At 41.6% G+C, this 24,218-nt stretch overlaps 1 protein-coding gene across 2 annotated transcripts; it reads right to left on the reverse strand.

The window, feature by feature from the left end:
- Positions 1-329: 329 nt before the first annotated feature.
- LOC106611723 (transmembrane 9 superfamily member 2) lies at positions 330-22,844 on the reverse strand. Of its 2 annotated transcripts, XM_014212230.3 has the most exons (18): positions 22,535-22,844; positions 20,432-20,499; positions 15,587-15,680; positions 15,222-15,349; positions 14,819-14,948; positions 14,372-14,499; positions 13,891-14,002; positions 13,677-13,756; positions 13,110-13,215; positions 12,797-12,844; positions 12,270-12,402; positions 11,424-11,543; positions 11,125-11,182; positions 10,849-11,008; positions 10,480-10,631; positions 10,187-10,298; positions 9,810-9,981; positions 330-1,641 (listed from the first exon to the last, which is right to left on the reverse strand). In XM_014212230.3, the coding sequence occupies exons 1-18, from the start codon at positions 22,667-22,669 to the stop codon at positions 1,574-1,576; spliced, it is 2,004 nt and encodes a 667-aa protein (XP_014067705.1). In that variant the 5' UTR covers positions 22,670-22,844; the 3' UTR covers positions 330-1,573. The 2 variants fall into 2 exon arrangements, with proteins under 2 accessions (XP_014067705.1, XP_014067706.1); XM_014212231.3 differs by lacking the exon at positions 12,797-12,844.
- Positions 22,845-24,218: the final 1,374 nt, after the last annotated feature.

The raw sequence follows: 24,218 nt of genomic DNA on the forward strand, positions 1-24,218 counted from the left end.
CACAGAATTGTTGGCTAACAAACTGAAACATGGTGCCGATATAGTAGTTACAGCAGTGTTATTTTCAGCAGCGGTTCATCTCTGCTCTGAGTGGAAGACCTTCAGTAAGTGTGATCTGTATGCATGCTGTTGAGAGCCTGAAGTGTGGTAAGTATGAGTGAAGTAGACTTGAGTGCTGAGAATCTCAATTTTCAGCCATTTTGTTTAAAGGTAATTGACCTGGAGTGCTAGTAGACAATCAAACATCAAAAGGAAGGCAATCACCGACACCATTGTAAAGTATTGTGTGATATGCTTCCTGTTGAACATGTAAAATAGTGACACTAAAGTAAGTAACAGAATGTTTTATATGCAGTACTTCTTTAAAAACTCAAAATTTGTTAAGATTTCTATATATTTTTCCCCCCTCAACATGTTCTGAGGATGCTTGTGTACAGTTAATTTATAAAAATGAATAAAGCGTGAGTTTCAACAACGCTGATCAGAACTCCTTCCATGGAGCTGCAGTGAGATTGAAGCTTTGCCTTTAAAAAAGGGGCAATCCAAGATTTGAAAAACAAAAGCGGTCACACTGCCACTTATTTTGGTAAACAGCTGGGCATGTTATATTCTTCAATAAATCAACAGTATATGATAACAAAATCATTCAACAAAATGTAAAAAAAATAAAATAAATTGATGTACCAATCCCGGTTTGCCCCTTTAAAAAGGTGGGAAAAATTTCCATCTGAGAGAATAGAGATTTTAAGCATCTAGTTACAGTAAGTTACCGAAAAAGAAATAAACATCTAAATGTGGTAGTTGTATTCTCCTGAGCGAGACATTACAATCCAAACAACAACAAAAAAACAATGAGTCATAAGCTTTGGCTTACATTTCCACTGTTATAGCAAATTAATTGACGATAAAGATGTGTTTCTAACTACACATTCTTATTTTCATATCAACCAAAATATAGCCATAAAAATAAAACAGATTTCTTCATGGCAGTCAGTTGTAGATATTTATACAATATCCACTACTGTAAAACGATAGTACAGGTCATTAAATGGTTAGGATTCTACAGCCCGTCTTCACCTCACCAAAACATAAAACAAACAAAAGAAAATTTGTTGTAAAGGACAGATCCATATAGGTGACATTATTTAAGTATCAACACAGATCTTCTGAATACAGCAGAGTTGGTGAAAAACAAAAATATAAGTTCAGGTTTCTGAGAATATAAAAGCAAAATAAAGTACTTTTTTTCCCCTTCTTTTTTTTTTTACATTAGAAATGGGGAAAAAAACATTTTGGAGCATCCTTCACCCTCCCCTAACCAGTCACCCGCTAATTTAGATCTTTGGAACTCACCTCGTAGATCAAGGTGCAAGTCAAATCAAAATGTCAATTAATCTTAGACGTTAAAAGCCAAAATAATTACGACTGCAACATATCAAGTTGGAGGGCTTCACCTCTCTAGATCTTCTGAGACATGTGATGTTTTCAAGTCATTCAAAAGGGCTTCCTTTCCTCAAAGCGGTCACTGTAATAGCGCTGCACTGGGAGAGCAGGGAGTCCGGCCCTCATTCCGTTAGTCCACCTTCACCACACTGTAGATTTTATTTACAAACCAGAAGCAGGAAAAGAATCCAATGGTGCCTGAGGAGGAAGATGGGGGGGGGGGGGGGATTATTAGACACAGTACTGCTGTATACAAAATAAACACTGTACATTACACACTCAGTATAATACAGTGCCTTCAGAAAGTATTCATACCATTTGACGTATTTCACATTTTGTTGTGTTACAGCCTGAATTCAACATGGATTAAATAACACAGTCAAAAGTTTGGACACATACTCAATCAAGGGGTTTTATTTTTACTATTTTCAACATTGTAGAATAATAGTGAAGACACCAATACTATGAAATAAGACATGGAATCATGTAGTAACCAAAAGTGTTAAACAAATCAGAATAGATTTTAGATTCTTCAAAGTAGCCTCCCTTTGCCTTGAGAACAGCTTTGCACACTCTTGGCATTCTCTCAACCAGCTTCATGAGGTAGTCACCTGGAATGCATTTCAATTAACAGGTGTGCCTTGTTAAAAGTTAATTTGTGGAATTTCTTTCCTTCTTAATGCGCTTGAGCCAGTTGTGTTGTGACAAGGTAGGGGTGGTATACAGAAGATGGGGCTATTTGGTGAAAGACCAAGTCCATATTATGGCACGAACAGCTTAAATAAACAAAGAAAAATGACAGCCCATCATTACTTTAAGACATGAAGGTCAGTCAATATTGACAATTTCAAGAGCTTTGAAACATCCTTCAAGTGCAGTCGCAAAAACCATCAAGTGCTATGATGAAACTGGCTCTCATGAAGACCACCACAGGAAAGGAAGACCCAGAGTTACCTCTGCTGCAGAGGATAAGTTCATTAGAGGTACCAGCCTCAGAAATTGCAGCCCAAATAAATGCTTCACAGAGTTCAAGTAACAGACATCTCAAAATCAACTGTTGAGGAGACTGCGTGAATCAGGCATTCATGGTCGAATTACTGCAAAGAAACCACTACTAAATGACAACAATAGGAAGAAGACTTGCTTGGGCCAAGAACCATGAGCAATGTTAGAGCGGTGGAAATCTATCTTTTGGTCTGATGAGTCCAAATTTGAGATTTTTGGTTCCAACCGCTATGTCTAAATGAGACGCAGAATAGGTGAACGGATGATCTCCGCATGTGTGGTTCCCACCGTGAAACATGAAGAAGGTGTGATGGTGCTTTGCTGGTGACACGGTCAGTTATTTATTTAGAATTCAAGGCACATTTAACCAGCATTACTACCACAGCATTCTGCAATGATACGCCATCCCATCTGGTTTGCGCTTAGTGGGATTATCAATTGGTTTTCAACAGGACAATGACCCAACACACCTCCAGGTCTATTTGACCAAGAAGGAGAGTGATGCATCAGATGACCTGGCCTCCAAAATCACCCAACCTTAACTCAATTGAGATGGTTTGGGATGAGTTGGACTGCAGAGTGAAGGAAAAGCAGCCAACAAGTGCTCAGCATATGTGGGAACTCCTTCAAGACTGTTGGAAAAGCATTCCAGGTGAAGCTGGTTGAGAGAACGCCAAGTGTGTGAAAAGCTGTCACCAAGGCAAAGGGTGGCTACTTTGAAGAATCTAAAATACATTTTGATTTGTTTAATACTTTTTTGGTTACTACATGATTCCATATGTGGTATTTCATAGAATAATGGTGAATGCATTAAAACTATGTAGAAAACAGTAAAAAAAAATAAAAAAAAAAATAAATATTGAATGACTAGGTGTCTAAACTTGACTGGTACTGTATACAGTCATGGCCAAAAGTTGAGAATGACTGAAATATAAATCACCACAAAGTCTGCTGCCTCAGTTTGTATGATGGCAATTTGCATATACTCCAGAATGTTATGAAGAGTGATCAGATGAATTGTAATTAATTGCAAAGTCCCTCTTTGCCATGCAACTGAATCCCCCAAAAACATTTCCACTGCATTTCAGCCCTGCCACAAAGAACCAACTGACATCATGTCAGTGATTCTCTCATTAAACACAGGTGAGTGTTGACGAGGACAAGGCTGGAGATCACTCGGTCATGCTGATTGAGTTCGAATAACATACTTCAAAAAGAGGGTGGTGCTTGGAATCATTGTTCTTCCTCTGTCTACCATGGTTACCTGCAAGGAAACACGTGCCATCATCATTGCTTTGCACAAAAAGGGCTTCACAGGCAAGGATATTGCCGCCAGTAACATTGCACCTAAATCATCCATTTATCGGATCATCAAGAACTTCAAGGAGAGCAGTTCAATTGTTGTGAAGAAGGCTTCAGGGCGCCCAAGGAAGTCCAGCAAGTGCCAGGACTGTCTCCTAAAGTTGATTTAGCTGCAGGATCGGGGCACCACCAGTAGAGAGCTTGCTCAGGAATGGCAGCAGGCAGGTGTGAGTGCATCTGCACGCACAGTGAGGCGAAGACTTTTGGAGGATGGCCTGGTGTCAAGAAGGGCAGCAAAGAAGCCCCTTCTCTCCAGGAAAAACATCAGGGACAGACTGATATTCTGCAAAAGGTACAGGGATTGGACTGGTGTAAAGTTGTTTTCTCTGATGAATCCCCATTCCGATTGTTTGGGGCATCCGGAAAAAAGCTTGTCCGGAGAAGACAAGGTGAGCGCTACCATCAATCCTGTGTCATGCCAACAGTAAAGCATCCTGAGACCATTCATGTATGGGGTTGCTTCTCAGCCAAGGGAGTGGGCTGACTCACAATTTTGCCTAAGAACACAGCCATGAATAAAGAATGGTAAGAACACATCCTCCGAGAGCAACTTCTCCCAATCATCCAGGAACAGTTTGGTGACGAACAATGCCTTTTCCAGCATGATGGAGCAACTTGCCATAAGGCAAAAGTGATGAAGTGGCTCAGTGAACAAAACATCGATATTTTGGGTCCATGGCCAGGAAACTCCCCAGACCTTAATCCCATTGAGAACTTGTGGTCAATCCTCAAAAGGCAGGTGGACAAACAAAAACCCACATATTCTGACAAACTCCAAGCATTGATTATGTAAGAATGGGCTGCCATCAGTCAGGATGTGGCCCAGAAGTTAATTGACAGAATGCCAGGGCAGATTGCAGAGGTCTTGAAAAAGAAGGGTCAACACTGCAAATATTGACTCTTTGCATCAACTTCATGTAATTGTCAATAAAAGCCTTTGACACTTATGAGATGTTTGTAATTATACTTCAGTATTCCATAGTAACATCTGACAAAAATATCTAGACACTGAAGCAGCAAACTTTGTGGAAATTAATGTGTCATTCTCAAAACTTTTGGCCACGACTGTATATAATTATTTTATCTTACCCATCTACACACAATGCCCCATAATGACACCTTTATTGAAAATTAAATACAGAAATCTCATTTCCATAAGTATTCATACCCCTGAGTCAATACTTTGTAGAAGCACCTTTGCCAGCGATTACAGCTGTGAGTCTTTCTGGGTAAGTTGGCTCAGCGGCCTAAGGCACTGCATCTCAGCGCTAGAGTCGTCACTGGCGCGGCAGGGTAGCCTAGTGGTAAGAGCGTTGGACTAGTAACCGAGCTGACAAGGTACAAATCTGTCGTTCTGCCCCTGAACAGGCAGTTAAACCCACTGTTCTGTTCCTAGGCCATCATTGAAAGTAAGAATTTGTTCTTAACCGACTTGCCTAGTTAAATAAAGGTAAAATAAAAATACACTACCCTGGTTCGAATCCAGGCTGAATCACAACCGGCCGTGATTGAGAGTCCCTTAGGGTGGTGCACAATTGGCCCAGCGTCGTCCGGTTTTGGCCGGTGTAGGCCGTCATTGTAAATAAGAATTTGTTATTAACAGACTTGCCTAGTTAAAAAAAAATAATAATAATTAAAGTCTCTAAAAAGCTTTCCACACCAGGATTGTGCAACATTTCTCCATTATCCTTTTCAAGTCACCTTGGCCTAGAGAGAGATTTACACAGTTATCAAAACGTCACGCCAGGGTAAGTCTACAAGAAACCCAGCCCTTATTTGAAGTGTTTCTAAAATACTCTGTGGGAAAAATGAAATGGTGAAAAACAATTGGAACCATTTCCTTGTTTGACCGCTAGATTTTATGGGTATTATGACTCATACTGTGGTACTCTAGATGGCCTTCTTTGCGAGGCATTGGAAAACCTCCCTTACAGATAATTGTATGTGTGGGTTACAGAGATGAGGTAGTCATTCAAAAAGTATATTAAACACTATTATTGCACACAGAGTGCAACTTATTAGGTGACTAGTTAAGCAAATGTTTAACTTTTTATTTAGGCTTGCCATAGCAAAGGGGTTGAATACTTATTTACTCAAGACATTTCAGCTTTTTATTTATTTGTAAAAACTGCAAATTTAAAAAAAAAAAAAAAAAAAAAAATAACTGACATTATGGGGTACATAGGCCAGTAACCAAAAACAATTCAGGCTTTAAGAGCAAGATGTGGAAAAAGTCGAAGTGTGTGAATACTTTCTGAAGGACTGTACATACACTGTATGACATGGGTGTAATGTACAAACTGTACATGTCTTTTACAGCCACATGAGAAATTACAGATACAGCAGATATAAAGCAGGTGCTTCCACACAGGTGTGGTTCCTTAATTAAGCAATTAGCATCCCATCATGCTTAGGGTCATGTCTAAAAATGCTGGGCAGGACATTATTTTGGCTACCATGGCTATGCCCCTCCATAGAATGACAATGAACCCGTCCACAGGGCACGAGTGGTCACTGAATGGTTTGATGAGCATGAAAACGATGTAAGCCATATGCCCTAGGCCGTCACCAGATCTCAACCCAATTGAACAGTTATGGGAGATTCTGGAGTGGCGCATGAGACAGCGATGTACATCAACAACAAAACACCAAATTACGCAATTTTCCAAGGAAAAATGGTGTCACATCCCACCAATAGAATTCCAGACACTTGTAGAATCTACACTACATGACCAAAGGTATGTGGACACCTGCTCGTCGAAGCTGGTTGAACATCTCATTCCAAAATCATGGCATTAATATGGAGTTGGTCCCCGTTTCGCTGCTATAACAGCCTCCACTCTTCTGGGAAGGAACATTGCTGCGGGGACTTGCATCCATTCAGCCACAAGAGCATTAGTGAGGTCAGGCACTGGTGTTGAGCGATTAGGTCTGGTTCGCAGTCTGCGTTCCAATTCATTCCAAAGGTGTTTGAGGGGGTTGAGGTCAGGGCTCTGTGCAGGCCAGTCAAGTTCTTCCACATTGATCTCGAAAAACAATTTCTGTATGGACCTCACTTTGTGCATGGGGGCATTGTCATGCTGAAACAGGAAAGGGCTTTCCCCAAACTGTTGCCACAAAGTTGGAACCACAGAATCGTCTAGAATGTCATTGTATGCTGTAGTGTTAAGATTTTCCTTGACTGGAACTAAGGGGCCTAGCCCGAACCATGAAAAACAGCCCCAGACCATTAGTCCTCCTCCATCAAACTTTACAGTTGGCACTATGCATTGGGGCAGGTAGTGTTCTCCTGGCATCCACCAAACCCAGATTCGTCCGTCAGACTGCCAGATGGTGAAGTGTAATTCATCACCCCAGAGAACGTGTTTCCACCGCTCCAGAGTCCAATGGCGGCGAGCTTTACACAAATCCAGATGACACTTGGCATTGCGCATGGTGATCATAGGCTTGTGTGCGGCTGCTCGGCCATGGAAAACCCTTTCATGAAGCTCCCAAAGAACAATTATTGTGCTGACGTTGCTTCCAGAGGCAGATTGCAACACTCACTACCAAGTTCCAAACGAGGACAGACGATTTTTACGCGCTTCAGCACGCGGCCGGTCCCGTTCTGTGAGCTTGTGTGGCCTTCCACTTTGCGGCTGAGCCTATATTGCTCCTAGATGTTTCCACTTCCCAATAACAGCACTTACAGTTGTCCGGGACAGCTCTAGCAGGGCAGAAATCTAACAAACTGACTTGTTGGAAAGGTGGCATCCTATGACAGTGCCACGTTGAAACACACTGAGCTCTTCAGTAAGGCCATTCTACCGCCAATCTTTGTCTATGGAGAGTGCTAGCCGATACACTAATTTTAAGGGGTGTCCACATACTTTTGTATATATTGTGTATGCCAAGGTGTATTGAAGCTGTTCTGTCTCAACGCCCCATCAAGACACTTTATATTAGTGCTTAATTTATTTTGGCTGTTACCTGTACATACATACCATTCAGTTTGTCAGAGTGGAAATGAAGTGGCACTGATGTTTGAGCTCCTCTCTGGAGAGAACAATTTAATTGGGCAAAATCCTGGGAGAAAATTAATTTAAAAAGAACTTTGAACATCCGTATCTGACGGCTCAATGAGAGCCATACAAGAGACTCCTGGATTAAGTTTTGATCAAAGTTGAGACGAGGTGAAATGGGAAGGCGAAGATTGGGTAATGTCTTGTTAAAAAGAAAAGAAAATCAGAAATGGGGCAGATTAGGATTATTCCGATGAAGCCCCTTTTTCTTAGATTGATCGATCTTCTTCCAGCCCATCCCAATATCGCTTATCGCAGTCATATAGGTTACATCTGGCCCTTAAGACAGTAAATGCCTATGATTTTAACTTGATTTATTAGGATCCAGCTGATAGGTCACCATAAGATCATAGGTCTATATTATATTTCAGGAGAGAGAAACTCATTGCTTCAGGGGTAGTTTTGTATTGACTTTCCTTAAATTGTGTCCTAGGTCACGTGTGTGTGTGTGTGAGCAAAGGCCAGACAGGGTCGAAGAGTGTCATTACCATGTCAACGCTGTGTCCATTTCTACCCGTTCCACATCACAGTAAGGACAGAGGGCGGAAGTTAGATCTGTTCATAGCAGTATTGTTGTTGTGAGTGTGGATACCCAGTAATCGCCCACATTGCTCTCCTCTCGCCTATATATTTTGAGTGCCGGCGAAGGGAAGTTGCCATAACAGCCGTAGTCAGGGATGCTGGTGCATCTATTAGAATCCATGGCAACCGGTAAATTGGGCACTGCCTCACGTTTATTTTCTAGGAGATGAAAGCTACCCTCTCTCTAAAACCAACACATATAGGACTACTACAAGCAGCAATTCCCAAAAACGTCCGGTATTCGTTTAAAACGCATGCTCGGTTTTAATAGTGCTAATAATAGCTCAAGTACAGTCAAATGTCCCACTGAGGAGACCAGGGGAGGGTCTGTTGATCTTGAGCTTGGCTAAAATGTATTAAAAACCAGGTTTGATAAACACTATAGATGAACTTCTATAATTTAAGAGTAGGAACATGGAGAGGTGGTCAGAGAGCTTGGCTGAGTGCTGTTCCGCCACAGCTCCTATGACCAGCTCTTTTCCATGAAGTAGAGTGGGAGGAGTTCACTGTGTGGAACACAGTCTGTCTGGCCTTTCTCCCTCCTCTCAGCATAAGAATGAGCTGCTCAGTGCCAAACTTGGCACAGGAACCAGGAAGAGGGAAAGCCACTAAAAACGACCCATTTAGAAGACTGGTTTGTATTCCTCTGCAGTATAAATTACCACATTAAGACTACAAGCTGCACACCGTTCATTTACCATTATGATCAAGAAATAAATGAAAAAAATAATGTACATTTAAAAAATAATGAGTCTTTATTTGGTCTCAGTTTAAAGGATGCACTCCAGCATCTCCAAGGAGACTTATTTAAAATGTTGCCGTAAGAAGGAAATGTCTGCGGTAAAAGTCTGTAAGTGCATTTAGCAAAGTACAGCAGTACTGCCAGAAAGACTAGAGGAACCAGAGGTGTGACGCCTGTCGGGGGGGGGGTGAGCAAACAATACTTGCGCAATACTAGTGCATTCCATGTCGTCACCGGAACAGGATAGGGTTCCTGCATCCTAGCAAATGTGTACAGGGCCGGGCTGAGCAGTCCCTTTGATGTTTATCAACCCGGCTTCTTCAAACACTTAGCAATTTCCATTCCAATCCCCACCTTCTCCCTCATAGTCTTTACAACACAATGCCTCTGGGACAGATCGCTACTCAAGAGGATTTGTCACCGCCATTCATAAAACTGCAAGCTGCATGTGTTGAAGGACGGGCGGGTTAACGCCTCTACACCATAGTCCATGAACAAACAATAGGACACGTCTTTGCAAATACTACAAGCTAATGGTTCATTGAGACGCACACCGGCCTGTTTCACCATCCCGTTCATAAACCTGGCTCACGCTGTGCTCCCCGTCCACTCACCTGTGAAGAGGAAGAAGATGAGCACCATGATGGAGGTGTAACCGAAGTAGAGGATGGTGCTGGCGGCTCCTACGATCTGCAGCTTGGAGAAGAAGTAGTGGACGGCGTAGACAAACAGGTAGACGGCCGTGAAGCCACTGGTCAGGAAGGAACGCCACCACCAGTGGTAGTCCTACAGGAAACACAAGGTTAGGCTACAGACATTCTGGATTTTAAAGGGTTATTACGTTTGCTATTATGGTTGAAGCAGTTACCCTGGTAAATGTTTAATGGTGTTTCCTAGTACACCATCGTCCACATTACATTAATGTATACCTACACGTTTCAGTAGACTTTTATCTTGAAAGAAGGCACTGAATAGTATGGTTTCCTCTCACCTCTGCACACAAGTGGAAGTAGCATAGCAGTATGGTAGCCTCAGAGCAGGTGATGAGGAGGATGATGAAGACCAGGAAGAGGAAACCAAACATGTAGTACATCTGGTGAGACCTGGAACAGAAGATAAAAACATTTAACTAACTATTACATCAATCAATGAAGTCAGTCAAACAAGTCTCCCAGCAGGCGAGTCGCTTCTACCAGAAAGATCACAAACAGACAGACGGTCAGACAGGTGACAGGACACACAACTGCATTACAGTTGTTTTATATAATAGAAATGGCTTCCTACCAGATGCTATTGAGGATGAAGAAGAGCTGGATGAAGATGCAGCCGAAGGGCAGGATGCCCCCCATGACGATGCCGGGGACAGGCTTGGTGAAGAACGACTGTTCTGGGATCTGTCTGGGGATCTGGTTGGTTCTAACCGGCTGCTCAATGGCCTGTAGAATGGAGCAAGAGAGAGGGGTGGCAACTCATCAAGAAATGGAAAGTTGTACACCATATTAGAAAGGGCTGGCTTTTAACGTGGACAAAATATTAGGGCCGTATTCATAATCCATCTCAAAGTAGTTGTGCTGATCTAGGATCAGTTTTGCCATTTAAATCATAATGAATAAGATTCCATGGACAAGGGGTAGGGGATCAGATTTGACTCACAGGTTTCTTGAATCCGAAGTAGGCACCGATGAAGGTGAGGGGCACGGAGATACCAAACCACAGAGCTAAGATGGCCACCAGCGTGCCGAAGGGGATGGCAGCCGACGAGCCTTCCACCCACAGGATCAAGTTCATCAGGAAGAAGTCTGCAAACACAATCCTGGGGAAGGGAGAGACAGATGTGAAGCCTATGTACATATCTCCCTGTTAAGAAGGAGAATATCAAATGAATGCAGCTTTGGATGTTACAGTATATATAGCGAACAGCTGACCTACCCTGGACACAACAGTGCTGTCAACAGGACATTGGTCTTCCATTTCTCACCACCGAAAGCTGAGGACACATGGGGAAATAAGGGTTAAAATCATAAGCTATAAGCAGGGCATACAGAATACAGACTATTCAGGCAGAAATACATATCTAACAATGGTTGGAGGGAATATCATACGGTCCCGATCACGGTAGCCCTGAAATGACGATCTGATTTGCATTCATATCATTCTCTTCTCAAACTCAATCTTATTAAATGAATTCACGTGTGGTTCGTTGATGAGCATGTAAAAATGGGGCTTACTCTTGTAGAGGCGGGCGGACACGTATCCTGCAGGGGTGCCCAGCAGAACCCACAGCACCACAGAACAGGTCATCAGAGCCCCTCGGTTAGCTGGAGACAGGAACCCCAGGCAGGCCAGGACTAGAGGAGTCAAACCGATGTCACCATCACTACAGAGAATACTACCGCTACAGTAATTCTACCACTATTACTCTAGTAAAATGACAATAAGAAACAATAATGATTATTACTCCATTAAAAACTCTTCCCTATAGGTCATGTAGACTTGAGTTCATGTTGAATAATAATGTCCCCACCACGAGATGGTTGAGCCAACATAGGCTAATGTGATTAGCATGAGGCTGTAAGTAACAAAAAAAAATACCAGGACAGACATATCTGATATGGGCAGAAAGCTTAAATTCCTGTTAATCTAACTGCACTGTCCAATTTACAGTAGCTATTACAGTGAAAGAATACCATGCTATTGCTTGAGGAGAGTTCACAATTATGAACTTGAAAATGTATTAATAAACCAATTAGGCACATTTGGACAGTCTTGATACAACATTTTTAACAGATATGCAATGGTTCATTGGATCAGTCTAAAACTTTCCACATACACTGCTGCCATCTAGTGGCCACATTCTAAATTGAGCCTGGGCTGGAATAATACATAATGGCCCCTCTTAAATTTTCACAAACTTCAACGTGTTTCCTTTCAAATGGTATCAAGAATATGCATATCCTTGCTTCAGGTCCTGAGCTACAGGCAGTTAGATTTGGGTGTGTCATTTTAGGCGAAAATTGAAAAGAAAGGGTCAGATCCTTAAGAGGTTTTAAAGCATCTGAGGAAGAGCTACTTACATAGGGTGATGAAGGTCATGATGAAGATTTGGGTTCCCTGGCCGAGGAACACAGAAAGCAGCATGCCCTTCCTGGGAGGCCTAAACACATCCCCGTGCACCTGCTTCCATCCAGACTCCTCCTGGGCATCCTCCTGTTGGGTTAGAGTGCACCACAACCAATCAGAACCAATGGAAAGGTCAAGGTTATGCATATTCAAATTACTTCGTTACGAATCAGCCAATCACCAAGAGTGACTCATTAGCCCATCTTCCAGCTCGTCTAGCACCTGCTAGTGTAGCAAAAACCACATAACCACGTTAGCCAATGGCTGTAAAATATGGTGTAGACAAGAACTCTCAGTTTAGCCCAAAAGCAGAGGTGGTTAAGATGTTTTGTTTTATTCAAAGGACTGTTCAGCTGTAAATGGCCTGCACTACACCACATTTTAAAAAGGTTTACAAGTTATATGACACTTCAAGAGGTAGCTCCCAGAAATCATACCAACAATCCCCAGTTTGTGCTCAAATGGGTTTTGATAAGCTTACATAGAACATGGATTTTCCTTGTGGTGGTGGAGCCTTTATCCAGTCTTCCTGTGAATATGAAATGTTACAACAAAAGTTTCATGCTTGTGGTTCGGCAACATACAGAACACATGACTTTTGGCAGATGAATCCTCTGCCACGTCCATCTGCCCCATTCCCTCATGAAGGATTTCTTTGCGTACAATGGAACACAACTGAATAATTCAGTTCTGTTTGGCTGCATGTTAACTTGGTTTCATACGATCCTATAGTTTGACGGTCAGAGAAGTGAGATGGTGAGGGTCTCAAAGAGCTGCTGTGTGTGTTTCTTTACCTGGTCCACCTGGTTGTACCTGGCGATGTCCTTGTGCAGGGTCCTCAGCATTATCATAGCCACCATGCCAGACAGGAAGAGCACGATGACCAGAGAGTTCATGATGCTGGAAAGAACACAAGCCATGCACCATTAACATGACAGCAGAGGAGCACCATATTCTAATCTACTGTATAACAGCACTGGAATATTTAACATGACTAAAGTTCCTATTACATTTAGAGTGAGCAACATAATGTTTAGCATATTTGTAGTTTGTTAGACATGATTTCCAGTGTTCCATTTGTGACATTTAAGGTGCAGGTTGATGGTCACTAGACTAGATGCTGTATGTTGTGGATTAAACTCATATCTGTTGATAGTGATTGACTGGAAACAACATCACTGCCTTTTGGTTTTGACTTCATACAAGTCTCTCAGGCTGGTGTTTACAGAACAGTTGTCTGCTGATTAGGATATAAGGAAGGGCCTTCTCAGAGGCCTGTTAGACATTCTCTACTTCTGTGCTGTAAGTCCCTTATCAGGGCTGAGTGTTGCGAGACCTAACGTACCTGAGACCTAACGTACCTGAACCACTGGATGTTGGTGTGAGGCATGGAGACCAAAATGTAGTCCCATCTAGAGGCCCACTTGATGTCATTGTTGACCTGTGAATTAAGAAATTATTATTTGTTAAAGAGAATACTTGAATGCTTCTATGAACTATGCTGTTGACCAAACACATGGTGTACTTATATGTGTAAAACAAATACTTTTTTTGTGGTTAACTGTTCTAATGTACCTTGAAGCTGACATTGTAGGTGTAGGTGATTTTCACGTCACTGTTAAACTCTACAGGAACCTCCATGGGAGGGCCTTCACATGTCGGTTTGTCAGCATCAGCATTGTTGATACTGTCAATCACAAACACACATAAGACCACTAGCTACAACACAAAACCATTTCAAAAAGTATTATGAAGTTGGGGGCTTTCCAGTGCTTCATATGAAACTCTGCTTGTCTTTACCAGATGGGCGCTGCAGTGCAAAAAAAAGTAGGAGTTTGGGCCTCCTCTGGTGAAATGTGGAAATGACACTGATCAACAATAAAATGAACCAACCGTACGTGGCAAACAGTTGTTCATTGAGTATAGAACAGTGCATATTCATGACCACCTATGGAAGCACCAGCGACAGTATGTTCAAGTGCGGCTAATGAAAATGGAATAGATCTGCTCATACATCACCTGATTTACACGGCATCTGGCCGTCTGAAATTCTTACCTCTTGGGCTCCAGTGTGGCACCCACCAGGCGAGCTCCTCTCCACCCCTCCCCCTCCCCATTGTGGTAGGTCAATTTGATGTCCACATGGTTGAAGACGTAAAATGTGTTCTTCTTGTTGAACTCGGACTGAAAAGAGATAAAAGATTCCAGTCAATTACCCCATATTACATAGTGCATACTAAACACAATCATATTCAAAGCAGGTTATCATTAGAGCTATTATAAAGCAGCATGACTCCTCACCCTGCTACGACTCACTGACTCACCCTAATACGACTCACCTCACCCCACTCATGGTCCAATCTAATGATGTTACTAGTGAATATTACCATTTCACAACACAGCCTGCCCTGGACTAAAATTGGCATAGCTACAATCTCTGGTGTTATCAGATAGATATTGGGCAACCATCCTGTGTGTGAGATAGTGTATAAGTATGGCTCACATTGATGACACAGGCATCTTTAGCGCGCCCGTCGATGGTGACGAGGCAGCCAATGGGGAATCCAGGATTGCAGTATTTCTGACTGTCTTCCACATCATAGCACCAGGTGACTGGCATGTTGTCAACAATCCTGAAAACAAACACACATTTTGTTAAACCCAATTTTTTTTTAAAAACACTCAAACTGGAAAAGCCCTGCAAGTGATTTGGTTGACACAAATGTGTCTCCCGTTCATCCACCTCTGTCCAATCAAATGCTGTGCGAAAACAGTGTTAACCTGTCGTATAGGATTAGTGTCATGCTAAGGGGCCCTACTATGCTTGGGGGTAAGCAGACCCATTTTCTGTAGAATTACCTACAAGTATCTTAACCTATTCATGAGAAGGAGAAGGATTAGCTCACCAATGGTGCTGGTAGTTCAACTGCATTCCTCTCTTGAGGAAGTCCAGCATGTTCTTATCCTCGGTTTTACCCTTCACATAGGTTTTGGTGCACAATTTCTTGCATTTCTCATCTTTTTTGAATGAGAACTGAGGGAAAGTGAAGAATAAACACTTTATGGCAGTGTCAAGAGTTTAACACATAAATGGGTATAACAGGAAGAACAGGGCAGCTTGAATAGCCGGTCTTGCATGGAGTGATGGAGCAACACAAAACAATGGAATCCAATACCTGAAAAGCTGGGCCCAGAGGACCTTTAGGGTAATTAAAGCCTGGTGGTACATGCCAGATTATCAATTAAACCTGTGATGACAGAGGTGCACTACCTTGTATGGGGACGTCTCAATTCTCTCACCAAATAGCACCTGGCCCAGGTTCTCAGACGGTCTCCTCTCGTTGTCATCTTTGCAGAAGTCAAAGCTGTGAAAAAAATTGGTTGACAATGAATGTGCAATGATCTAACAAAAGTAAGATATGGTAGAGGTATGTACCAGTCAGAGCTGCTGCCAAATTTAAAGTAAATAAAAACTGAAATTAAAATTAATCATGAAGAGACAATTTTGTAAAATGAAGTTAAATAATGAACAAATATATACTCAAACTATTATCTATGACTCCAAAACAAACTAAAATAAATACAGTCATGAATTATGTTCAGTTTTAGTTTTTCCCCCCTTCTAAACTGTGGGGGTTGTTCCACCATTTCAGGGCCTTTTAATAAGTGTAATTTGGTTCAAAAAATTTAAAAAACACATTTGATTTCAATTACATTTAACATTCTGTCAAAGAGCACATGCTCAACTCCATAAAAAAAAAATCCCATCAAGAGGTTAAACATTATAAAAATGTCATAAAAAAGGCTAGTAGCCTAAGTGACTATTAAGAACCAAATAAAGTAACAGGGTTGAAAATGTCATCTTCAAAATCAGCCATAAATCCCCTTGGAAGCTTATTGTGTGGAACAGTGAGTGGCAGTGGAATGTTAAGCTTCATAAAAATTGTTAAAACATTCTATGGGTAACAGGGGAAACTTATGCTCGACCCGCTTAGTTTTCCAACACAAAATGGCAAAAAAAAGAGTAGCACCTGTTTTCACACATTGTACTATTATCTATTATCTGTTCAATTTATTTAAAAACATTTTTTAAACCAAATTAAATTGAAAGTTCAGTTCACGTAACAGGGTTGACCTTAAAATGAGGGACAAACGTAAATGAATCAGTAATCAAATGAAATAATAATCTTTAGAAATGACTGTCAAAGCAACAAAATAACTAGGGCTTTACAATTATGGTGTAAACTTGGAGAAATGTTCGGTTTATATGGGTTACATTTTTCCGAACAATTCACAGAGTGAAGTAAAAATGCTAAATTATGGCACTTTAGCAAGTCTTTATCCATATTAAAAATGAAATGTATTACATTCTCCATGTGGTCTATATTAAAATGACACTTCATTTAATATAAACAGGCTTTTAAAAATCAATATTGGTTAACAATTTCTACTTAAAATATCAAAAAGGGACGCGCTCTTCTCGTGGAACAGCACATTTAGGGGTTAAGCTACTGAATCTAGCCGGTAAATGCTGCCAGGAGATGGTGACGTTTCAAATAGAACAAATAGTTTGTGAATCACCATCACTGGCAAACGGGAAAATGTGTCTAGGTAGCTAACTTGATTCTTTATTTCTTTAAGGGGTAGACCAGCTTTAATATTACAGATTGGAAGCTACAATCTATCTAATTGTCTGCTTCATTTCCAATCCCCCATACACTATTTTTACAAAACAATATAAAAACAGTACCAATTCAAAAGTTTGGACACACCTACTCATTCCAGGGTTTCTTTATTTTTACTATATTGTAGAATAATAGTGAAGACATCAAAACTATGAAATAACACATATGGAATCATGTAGAAACCAAATTAGTGTTAAATCAAAATGTATTTTATATTTGAGATTCTTCAAAGTAGCCACCCTTTGCCTTGACAGATTCGCACACTTTTGGATTCTATCAACCAGCTTCATGAGGTCGTCAGCTGGAATAAATTTCAATTAACAGGTGTGCCTTGTTAGAAGTTAATTTGGGGAATTTCTTTCCTCCTTCATGCGTTTGAGCCTATCAGTTGTGTTGTGACAAGATAGGGCTATCTTCTGTATACCACCCCTATTTGGTAAAAGATCAAGTCCATATTATGGCACGAACAGCTCATATAAGCAAAGAGAAACGATAGTCCACCACTCAAGGATTGTCCCGAAGCCACTCCTGTTGGAAGGTGAACCTTTGCCCCAGTCTGAGGAGCTGAGCACTCTGGAGCAGGTTTTCATCAAGGATTTCTGTACTTTGTGCCGTTCATCTTTCCCTCGATCCCTACTAGTCTCCCAGTCCCTGCCGCCAAAAAATATCCTCACAGCATGATGCTGCCACCACCGTGCTTCACCGTAGGGATGATGCCAGGTTTCCTCCAGACGTGACATTTGGCATTCAGGCCAAAGAGTTCAATCTTGGTTTCATCAGACCAGAGAATCCTGTTTCTCATTGTCAGACTCCTTTCTGCATTTTAGCAAAGTCCAAGCGGGTTGTCATGTGCCTTTTACTGAGGAGTGGCTTCCGTCTGGCCACTCTACCATAAAGGCCTGATTGGTGGAGTGCTGCAGAGATGTGAGTACCTTCAAGAAGGACAACCATCTCCACAGAGGAACTCTGGAGCTCTGTCTGAGTGACCATCAGGCCACATCTCTGTCCAAGGCCCTTCTTGCTCAGTTTGGCCGGACGGCCAGCTCTAGGAAGAGTCTTGGTGGTTCCAAACTTCTTCCATTTAAGAATGATGGAGGCCACTGTGTTTTTGGGGACCTTCAATGCTGCATTCATTTTTTGGTACTCTTCCCAAGATCTGTGCCTCGACACAACCCTGCCTCAGAGCTCTATGGACAATTCCTTCGACCTCATGGCTTGGTTTTTGCTCTGACATGCACTGTCAACTGTGGGACCTTATATAGATAGGCAAGTGCCTTTCCAAATAATGTCCAATTTAATTTACCACAGGTGGACTCCAATCAAGCTGTAGATATATCTCAAAGATGATCAATGAGAAACAGGATGCACCTGAGCTCAATTTTGAGTCTCAAAGCAAAGGGTCTGAATACTTCTGTAAATAACACATTTCTGTTTTTAAAAACCTGTTTTCATTTTTGTCATTATGGTGTATTGTGTGTAGATTGATGAGGGAAAATTTGTATTTTATCCATTTTAGAATACACCTGTAACGTAACAATATTTAGAAAACGTCAAGGGGTCTGACTACTTTCCAAATGCACTGTATGCATTAATTCCTAAAAAATGTAGACTCTTCACTTTCAATTGACACCAAATTTGACATGCTCTTATGAACTGGAAATGACCTCCCATGCATGCCTTCGGTACCTAACACTAACACAAACTAAATAATACACTGCTCAAAAAAATAAACTGAACACATCCTAGATCTGAATGAATGAAATAATCTTATTAAATACTTTTTTCTTTACATAGTTGAATGTGCTGACAACAAAATCACACAAAAATAATCAATGGAAATCCAATTTATCAACCAATGGAGGTCTGGATTTGGAGTCACACTCAAAATTAAAGTGGAAAACCACACTACAGGCTGATCCAACTTTGATGTAATGTTCTTAAAACAAGTCAAAATGAGGCTCAGTAGTGTGTGTGGCCTCCACGTGCCTGTATGACCTCCCTACAACGCCTGGGCATGCTCCTGATGAGGTGGCGGATGGTCTCCTGAGGGATCTCCTCACAGACCTGGACTAAAGCATCCGCCAACTCCTGGACAGTCTGTGGTGCAACGTGGCATTGGTGGATGGAGCGAGACATGATGTCCCAGATGTGCTCAATTGGATTCAGGTCTGGGGAACGGGGCGGGCCAGTCCATAGCATCAATGCCTTCCTCTTGCAGGAACTGCTGACACACTCCAGCCACACGAGGTCTAGCATTGTCTTGCATTAGGAGGAACCCAGGGCCAACCGCACCAGCATATGTTCTCACAAGGGGTGTAAGGATCTCATCTCGGTACCTAATGGCAGTCAGGCTACCTCTGGCGAGCACATGGAGGGCTGTGCGGCCCCCCAAAGAAATGCCACCCCACACCATGACTGACCCACCGCCAAACCGGTCATGCTGGAGGATGTTGCAGGCAGCAGAACGTTCTCCACGGCGTCTCCAGACTCTGTCACGTGCTCAGTGTGAACCTGCTTTCATCTGTGAAGAGCACAGTGCGCCAGTGGCGAATTTGCCAATCTTGGTGTTCTCTGGCAAAGGCCAAACGTCCTGCACGGTGTTGGGCTGTAAGCACAACCCCCACCTGTGGACGTCGGGCCCTCATACCACCCTCATTGAGTCTGCTCAAACGGTCAGAAACAGACACATGCACATTTGTGGCCTGCTGGAGGTCATTTTGCAGGGCTCTGGTAGTGCTTCTCCTGCTCCTCCTTGCACAAAGGCGGAGGTAGCGGTCCTGCTGCTGGGTTGTTGCCCTCCTACGGCCTCCTCCACGTCTCCTGATGTACTGGCCTGTCTCCTGGTAGCGCCTCCATGCTCTGGACACTACGCTGACAGACACAGCAAACCTTCTTGCCACAGCTCGCATTGATGTGCCATCCTGGATGAGCTGCACTACCTGAGCCACTTGTGTGGGTTGTAGACTCCGTCTCATGCTACCACTAGAGTGAAAGCACCGCCAGCATTCAAAGTGACCAAATCATCAGCCAGGAAGCATAGGAACTGAGAAGTGGTCTGTGGTCCCCACCTGCAGAACCACTCCTTTATTGGGGGTGTCTTGCTAATTGCCTATAGTTTCCACCTGTTGTCTATTCCATTTGCACAACAGCATGTGAAATTTATTGTCAATCAGTGTTGATTCCTAAGTGCACAGTTTGATTTCACAGAAGTGTGATTGACTTGGAGTTACATTGTGTTGTTTAAGTGTTCCCTTTATTTTTTTGAGCAGTGTATAAAAATGAAATATTCGTATACAACTGAACTAAATAACAACTAGCCAATCAAGTCTGAAAACTGAAACTAAACAGAATTTCAAATAAAAATCAATGATCTAATAGAAATAAAACAAATTCAAAAACACAAAACTATAATAACCTTGGCTACTACTTACACGTCATATTCATAGGGCAGAACTGATTCCACTGAGTCCAAGCGATTCACAAACAGCTGGATGAGAGTCTAAGGAAGGAGAGAGATGGTCATACAGGCATGTTGCCTAATAAATATGTGCTATACCACTTATTGGTATACAGTCAAAGCACTGCCCAAACCTGGAAGATTAAATTACAAACAAAAGTGTTGAATAAAATAATAATTTGAATTTACTCCAACGATTGTCCATAGGGTTGATCCTTAAAATGATAAAATGACCGAAATTTGACAAAACATTATTTACCCAACTGTTTTGAGCGCTGATGCAGAAATTGAGATTAGATCACCTGGCACATGCACTAAACTTTGCAAACACCTGCACGACTACGGTTAGTATGCATGCCTCGGTCATGTTGATAAACTATTATTTAATCACATTATAAGCGCAGCAATACGCACAAGGCAGCAGGTTACGCGCGAATGTTCCGTCCATAATGCAATTAGCGGGAAAACACCTTTGACAAAGGGGCTCCGCACATGCAAGCGGATGTGACATAAAATATCCGTTAGGAATGTAGAAAGAGGGGAGATCTAATATGCAACTACTAACATGGGTTGCTATTATGACAGATGCTACGAATACTGCACACACGCATGTCATGAACCCACAGAGGCCTGTGTTTTGAAGTCAGTTTAATAAAACAACCAGCACTGAATAGTGTTAGGAATCATTTTACCATCTAAATTGCTGTGAACTATATTTTCAGTAACAACAAATATAATTTTTTACAGCTGTTTGAAGTCGGTGGACGAAAACGAAAGTTACTTTTGGTTTTGGTCCACCAACTTCGAACAGTGGTTTTGGCGAATATCATGGCCAATCACAACACCGGCGGTTAAATAATACTGTGAAACACTAACGTACAACTAACAGCGCCAGATATAACATTTTCAGAAATAGCAATGCAAAAAATAAAGCAAAAATGCGTAGCACCTTTAAGTACATTAGTGTGATTGTTTTTAAACAAAATGGTCAAAAATAGCTTCTTAGAGCAATTTCTCAAGCAAGAATTTTGCTAGGACTATCTGGGAGTGGTCTGAGTGGTGGGGCGAAAAGTGATAATTAGCTGTTATTGCCAGAGGTTTAGGAACAGCTCTTACTCACACTAAAAGGGCATTATCATTTTCACAATATTAGTCCAACCTCAGTGTGGAGATAAACACAGGGAAATCACGTTTCTGACTGCACTGGGCCTTTAAAACGCATATTTTGCTCTCCGGTTTTGGAAATAAAATGAACTTACCTTTCATATCGGCCAGAAATAATTTTATGAAAACTGAAGGTTAAATTACTACACACCCTTTATAGGGATTAGGGTTCCCACATGGTCATACCTCCATGTTACAGTTCTTGTTTAAGGAAGACAGAGGCTACCGCCTGTGTTAATTAGCCATCTAGCATGTCCACCTGTTCCCTTAGAATAACTGGGGAGGAAGTGTAGTTCGTCGGCTGGACGTACAGAGCCGTATTGATCTGTTCAAACCTGCTACAGTAAGTGTATTTTTATTTATTTTTTAATTTTATTCTCAGAAAATATAAGTTCCATGTGTTTCGAAAACGGTATCGCAAGTGGTGATTGGCGTTTCTAAACGTTAAAGTATCGGGATTGTAGTTAACATGGCCATACCAGTAAGCAGTGTTTATAACAGAACCTTGCTTGAGATAAGGCAGAATGCCTTGGGTTCTCAAGAGCAAATGTTTTGTAGTTATCTTACTAGCCAGCCGTGACGCATAAGTTGCAGACTAGGTAATGTAAACCGCTTCAAATCAAGACTAGTCAGATAACAAACTAGCAACAACTGGTAACGTTACGTTAAGGTTTGATAGTTTAGTTAGTGAATAGCTTTGGTAGCTAGTGCAGCAGTATGTCACTTGACTAGCATGCAGCTAGCTAAATAACGTTAGAAACTAACCCCGTGACTAGCTAGCCAGTCGTTAGGAAATACACTAAAAACAAATGTAACATGAAACGTCAATTTGGTGCACAAACTAGTTAGTTTAGAGCGAAATAACCACGTGGGACCATGTCAGTCCGTAAAAAAAGACAATTGTTAAATTTACCTGACAATCATCGCCTCCTTTAACATCTTCACAAAAACTCACTGGGGCTAAACCCGGAAGGTAGAATCCTGAACAAGTACTGAAGGCAACTAACGTGAACACAAGTACAAATTCGGTGTCTATCCGCGTCTTCATTGTCCCGGTTTTGTTTCTAATTTCAATTCACTCGGTATGTAGCTAGTTCCGTTTTTGTTTCTGCGAGGAGAAATAACGTTAGCTAGCCAGCTTGTCAGCCAGTTGAGCTTGGATAATTAGCTAGCGTCCAACGCTTCTTCTTCTGATGTAATGGTGGTCCGCAAACCAACGTTAAATGTGCATGCCGCCACCTACTGTGCTGAAGTGTGTGGTCGATTACGGTTTACAACATTTCTAAATCCTCCTACCTAACTCGGTACTTCTGAGAAAATAAAAAAGATCCCTACTAAGTTCTAATAGACCCTCCCCCATCGCCAAAATCCCTTCCAAACCCCGTCCTTCCTCAATGACCCTACACTTCAATCTTTCCCTCTCTTCAACATACTTACAACAATATAACAACACATGCTCCATCGTTTCATCGACCATACACTCCAGATGCAAACCATTCACTTGCTTGGCAACCAGATGTAATGACAAGTTCAATGTGCAAATTCGAGCAAACACCACCTCTCTCTTCCCGAATCTGACCTTTGAATCTTGGTCCACCAACCTTTCTTTGGAGGGCACATAAATGTGCTCAGTCCCATCTCTTCTGCCACACATCTATCAAAATGCCTCTGATCTTACATTTGGCCTAACTTCTACCCAATATCAATTATATCTTGTTTCAAATCTCTTTTGGCTAACTGGTATAAAATGTCATTCCCTTCCACAACCGCATGTGCTGGGACCCAGCAGAATCACCCATTCTCTTAATTTCTCCATAATAACATTAATACAGTACCCGTCAAAGGTTTGGACACACCTACTCATTCAAGGGTTTTAATTTATTTTTACTATTTTCTACATTGTAGAATAATAGCAAAGACATCAAAACTATGAAATAATATATATGGAATCTTGTAGAAACCAAAAAAGTGTTAAACAAATCAAAATATATTTGAGATTCTTCAAAGTAGCCACCCTTTGCCTTGATGACAGCTTTGCACACTCTTGGCATTCTCTCAACCAGCTTCATGAGGTAGTCACCTGGAATGCATTTCAATTAACAGGTATGCTTTGTTAAACATTAATTTGTGGAATATCTTTCCTTAATGCGTTTGAGCCAATCAGTTGTGTTGTGACAAGGTAGGGTAGGTATACAGAGGATTGCCCTATTTGGTAAAAGACCAATTCCATATTTTGGCAAGAACAGCTGAAATAAGCAAAGAGAAATGACAGTCCATCAAAAATATGAAATAACACTTTTTTTGTTGTTGAAGTAACCAAAACGGTTTTAAACAAATCATAATATATTTGAGATTCTTCAAAGGAGACAACCCTTGATGACAGCTTTACACACTCTTGGCATTCTCTCAACCAGCTTCACGAGGAATGCTTTTCCAACAGTCTTTAATGAGTTCCCACATTTGCTGAGCACTTGTTGTCTATTTTTCCTTCACCCTGCGGTCCAACTCATTCCAAACCATCTCAACTGGGTTGCGGTCGAGTGATTGTGGAGGCCAGGTCATCTAATGCAGCACTCCATCACTCTCCTTGATCAAAT

Source organism: Salmo salar, chromosome 09 (assembly GCF_965601325.2).
Source record: "Salmo salar chromosome 09, fSalSal1, whole genome shotgun sequence".
NCBI classification, from domain to species: domain Eukaryota; kingdom Metazoa; phylum Chordata; class Actinopteri; order Salmoniformes; family Salmonidae; genus Salmo; species Salmo salar.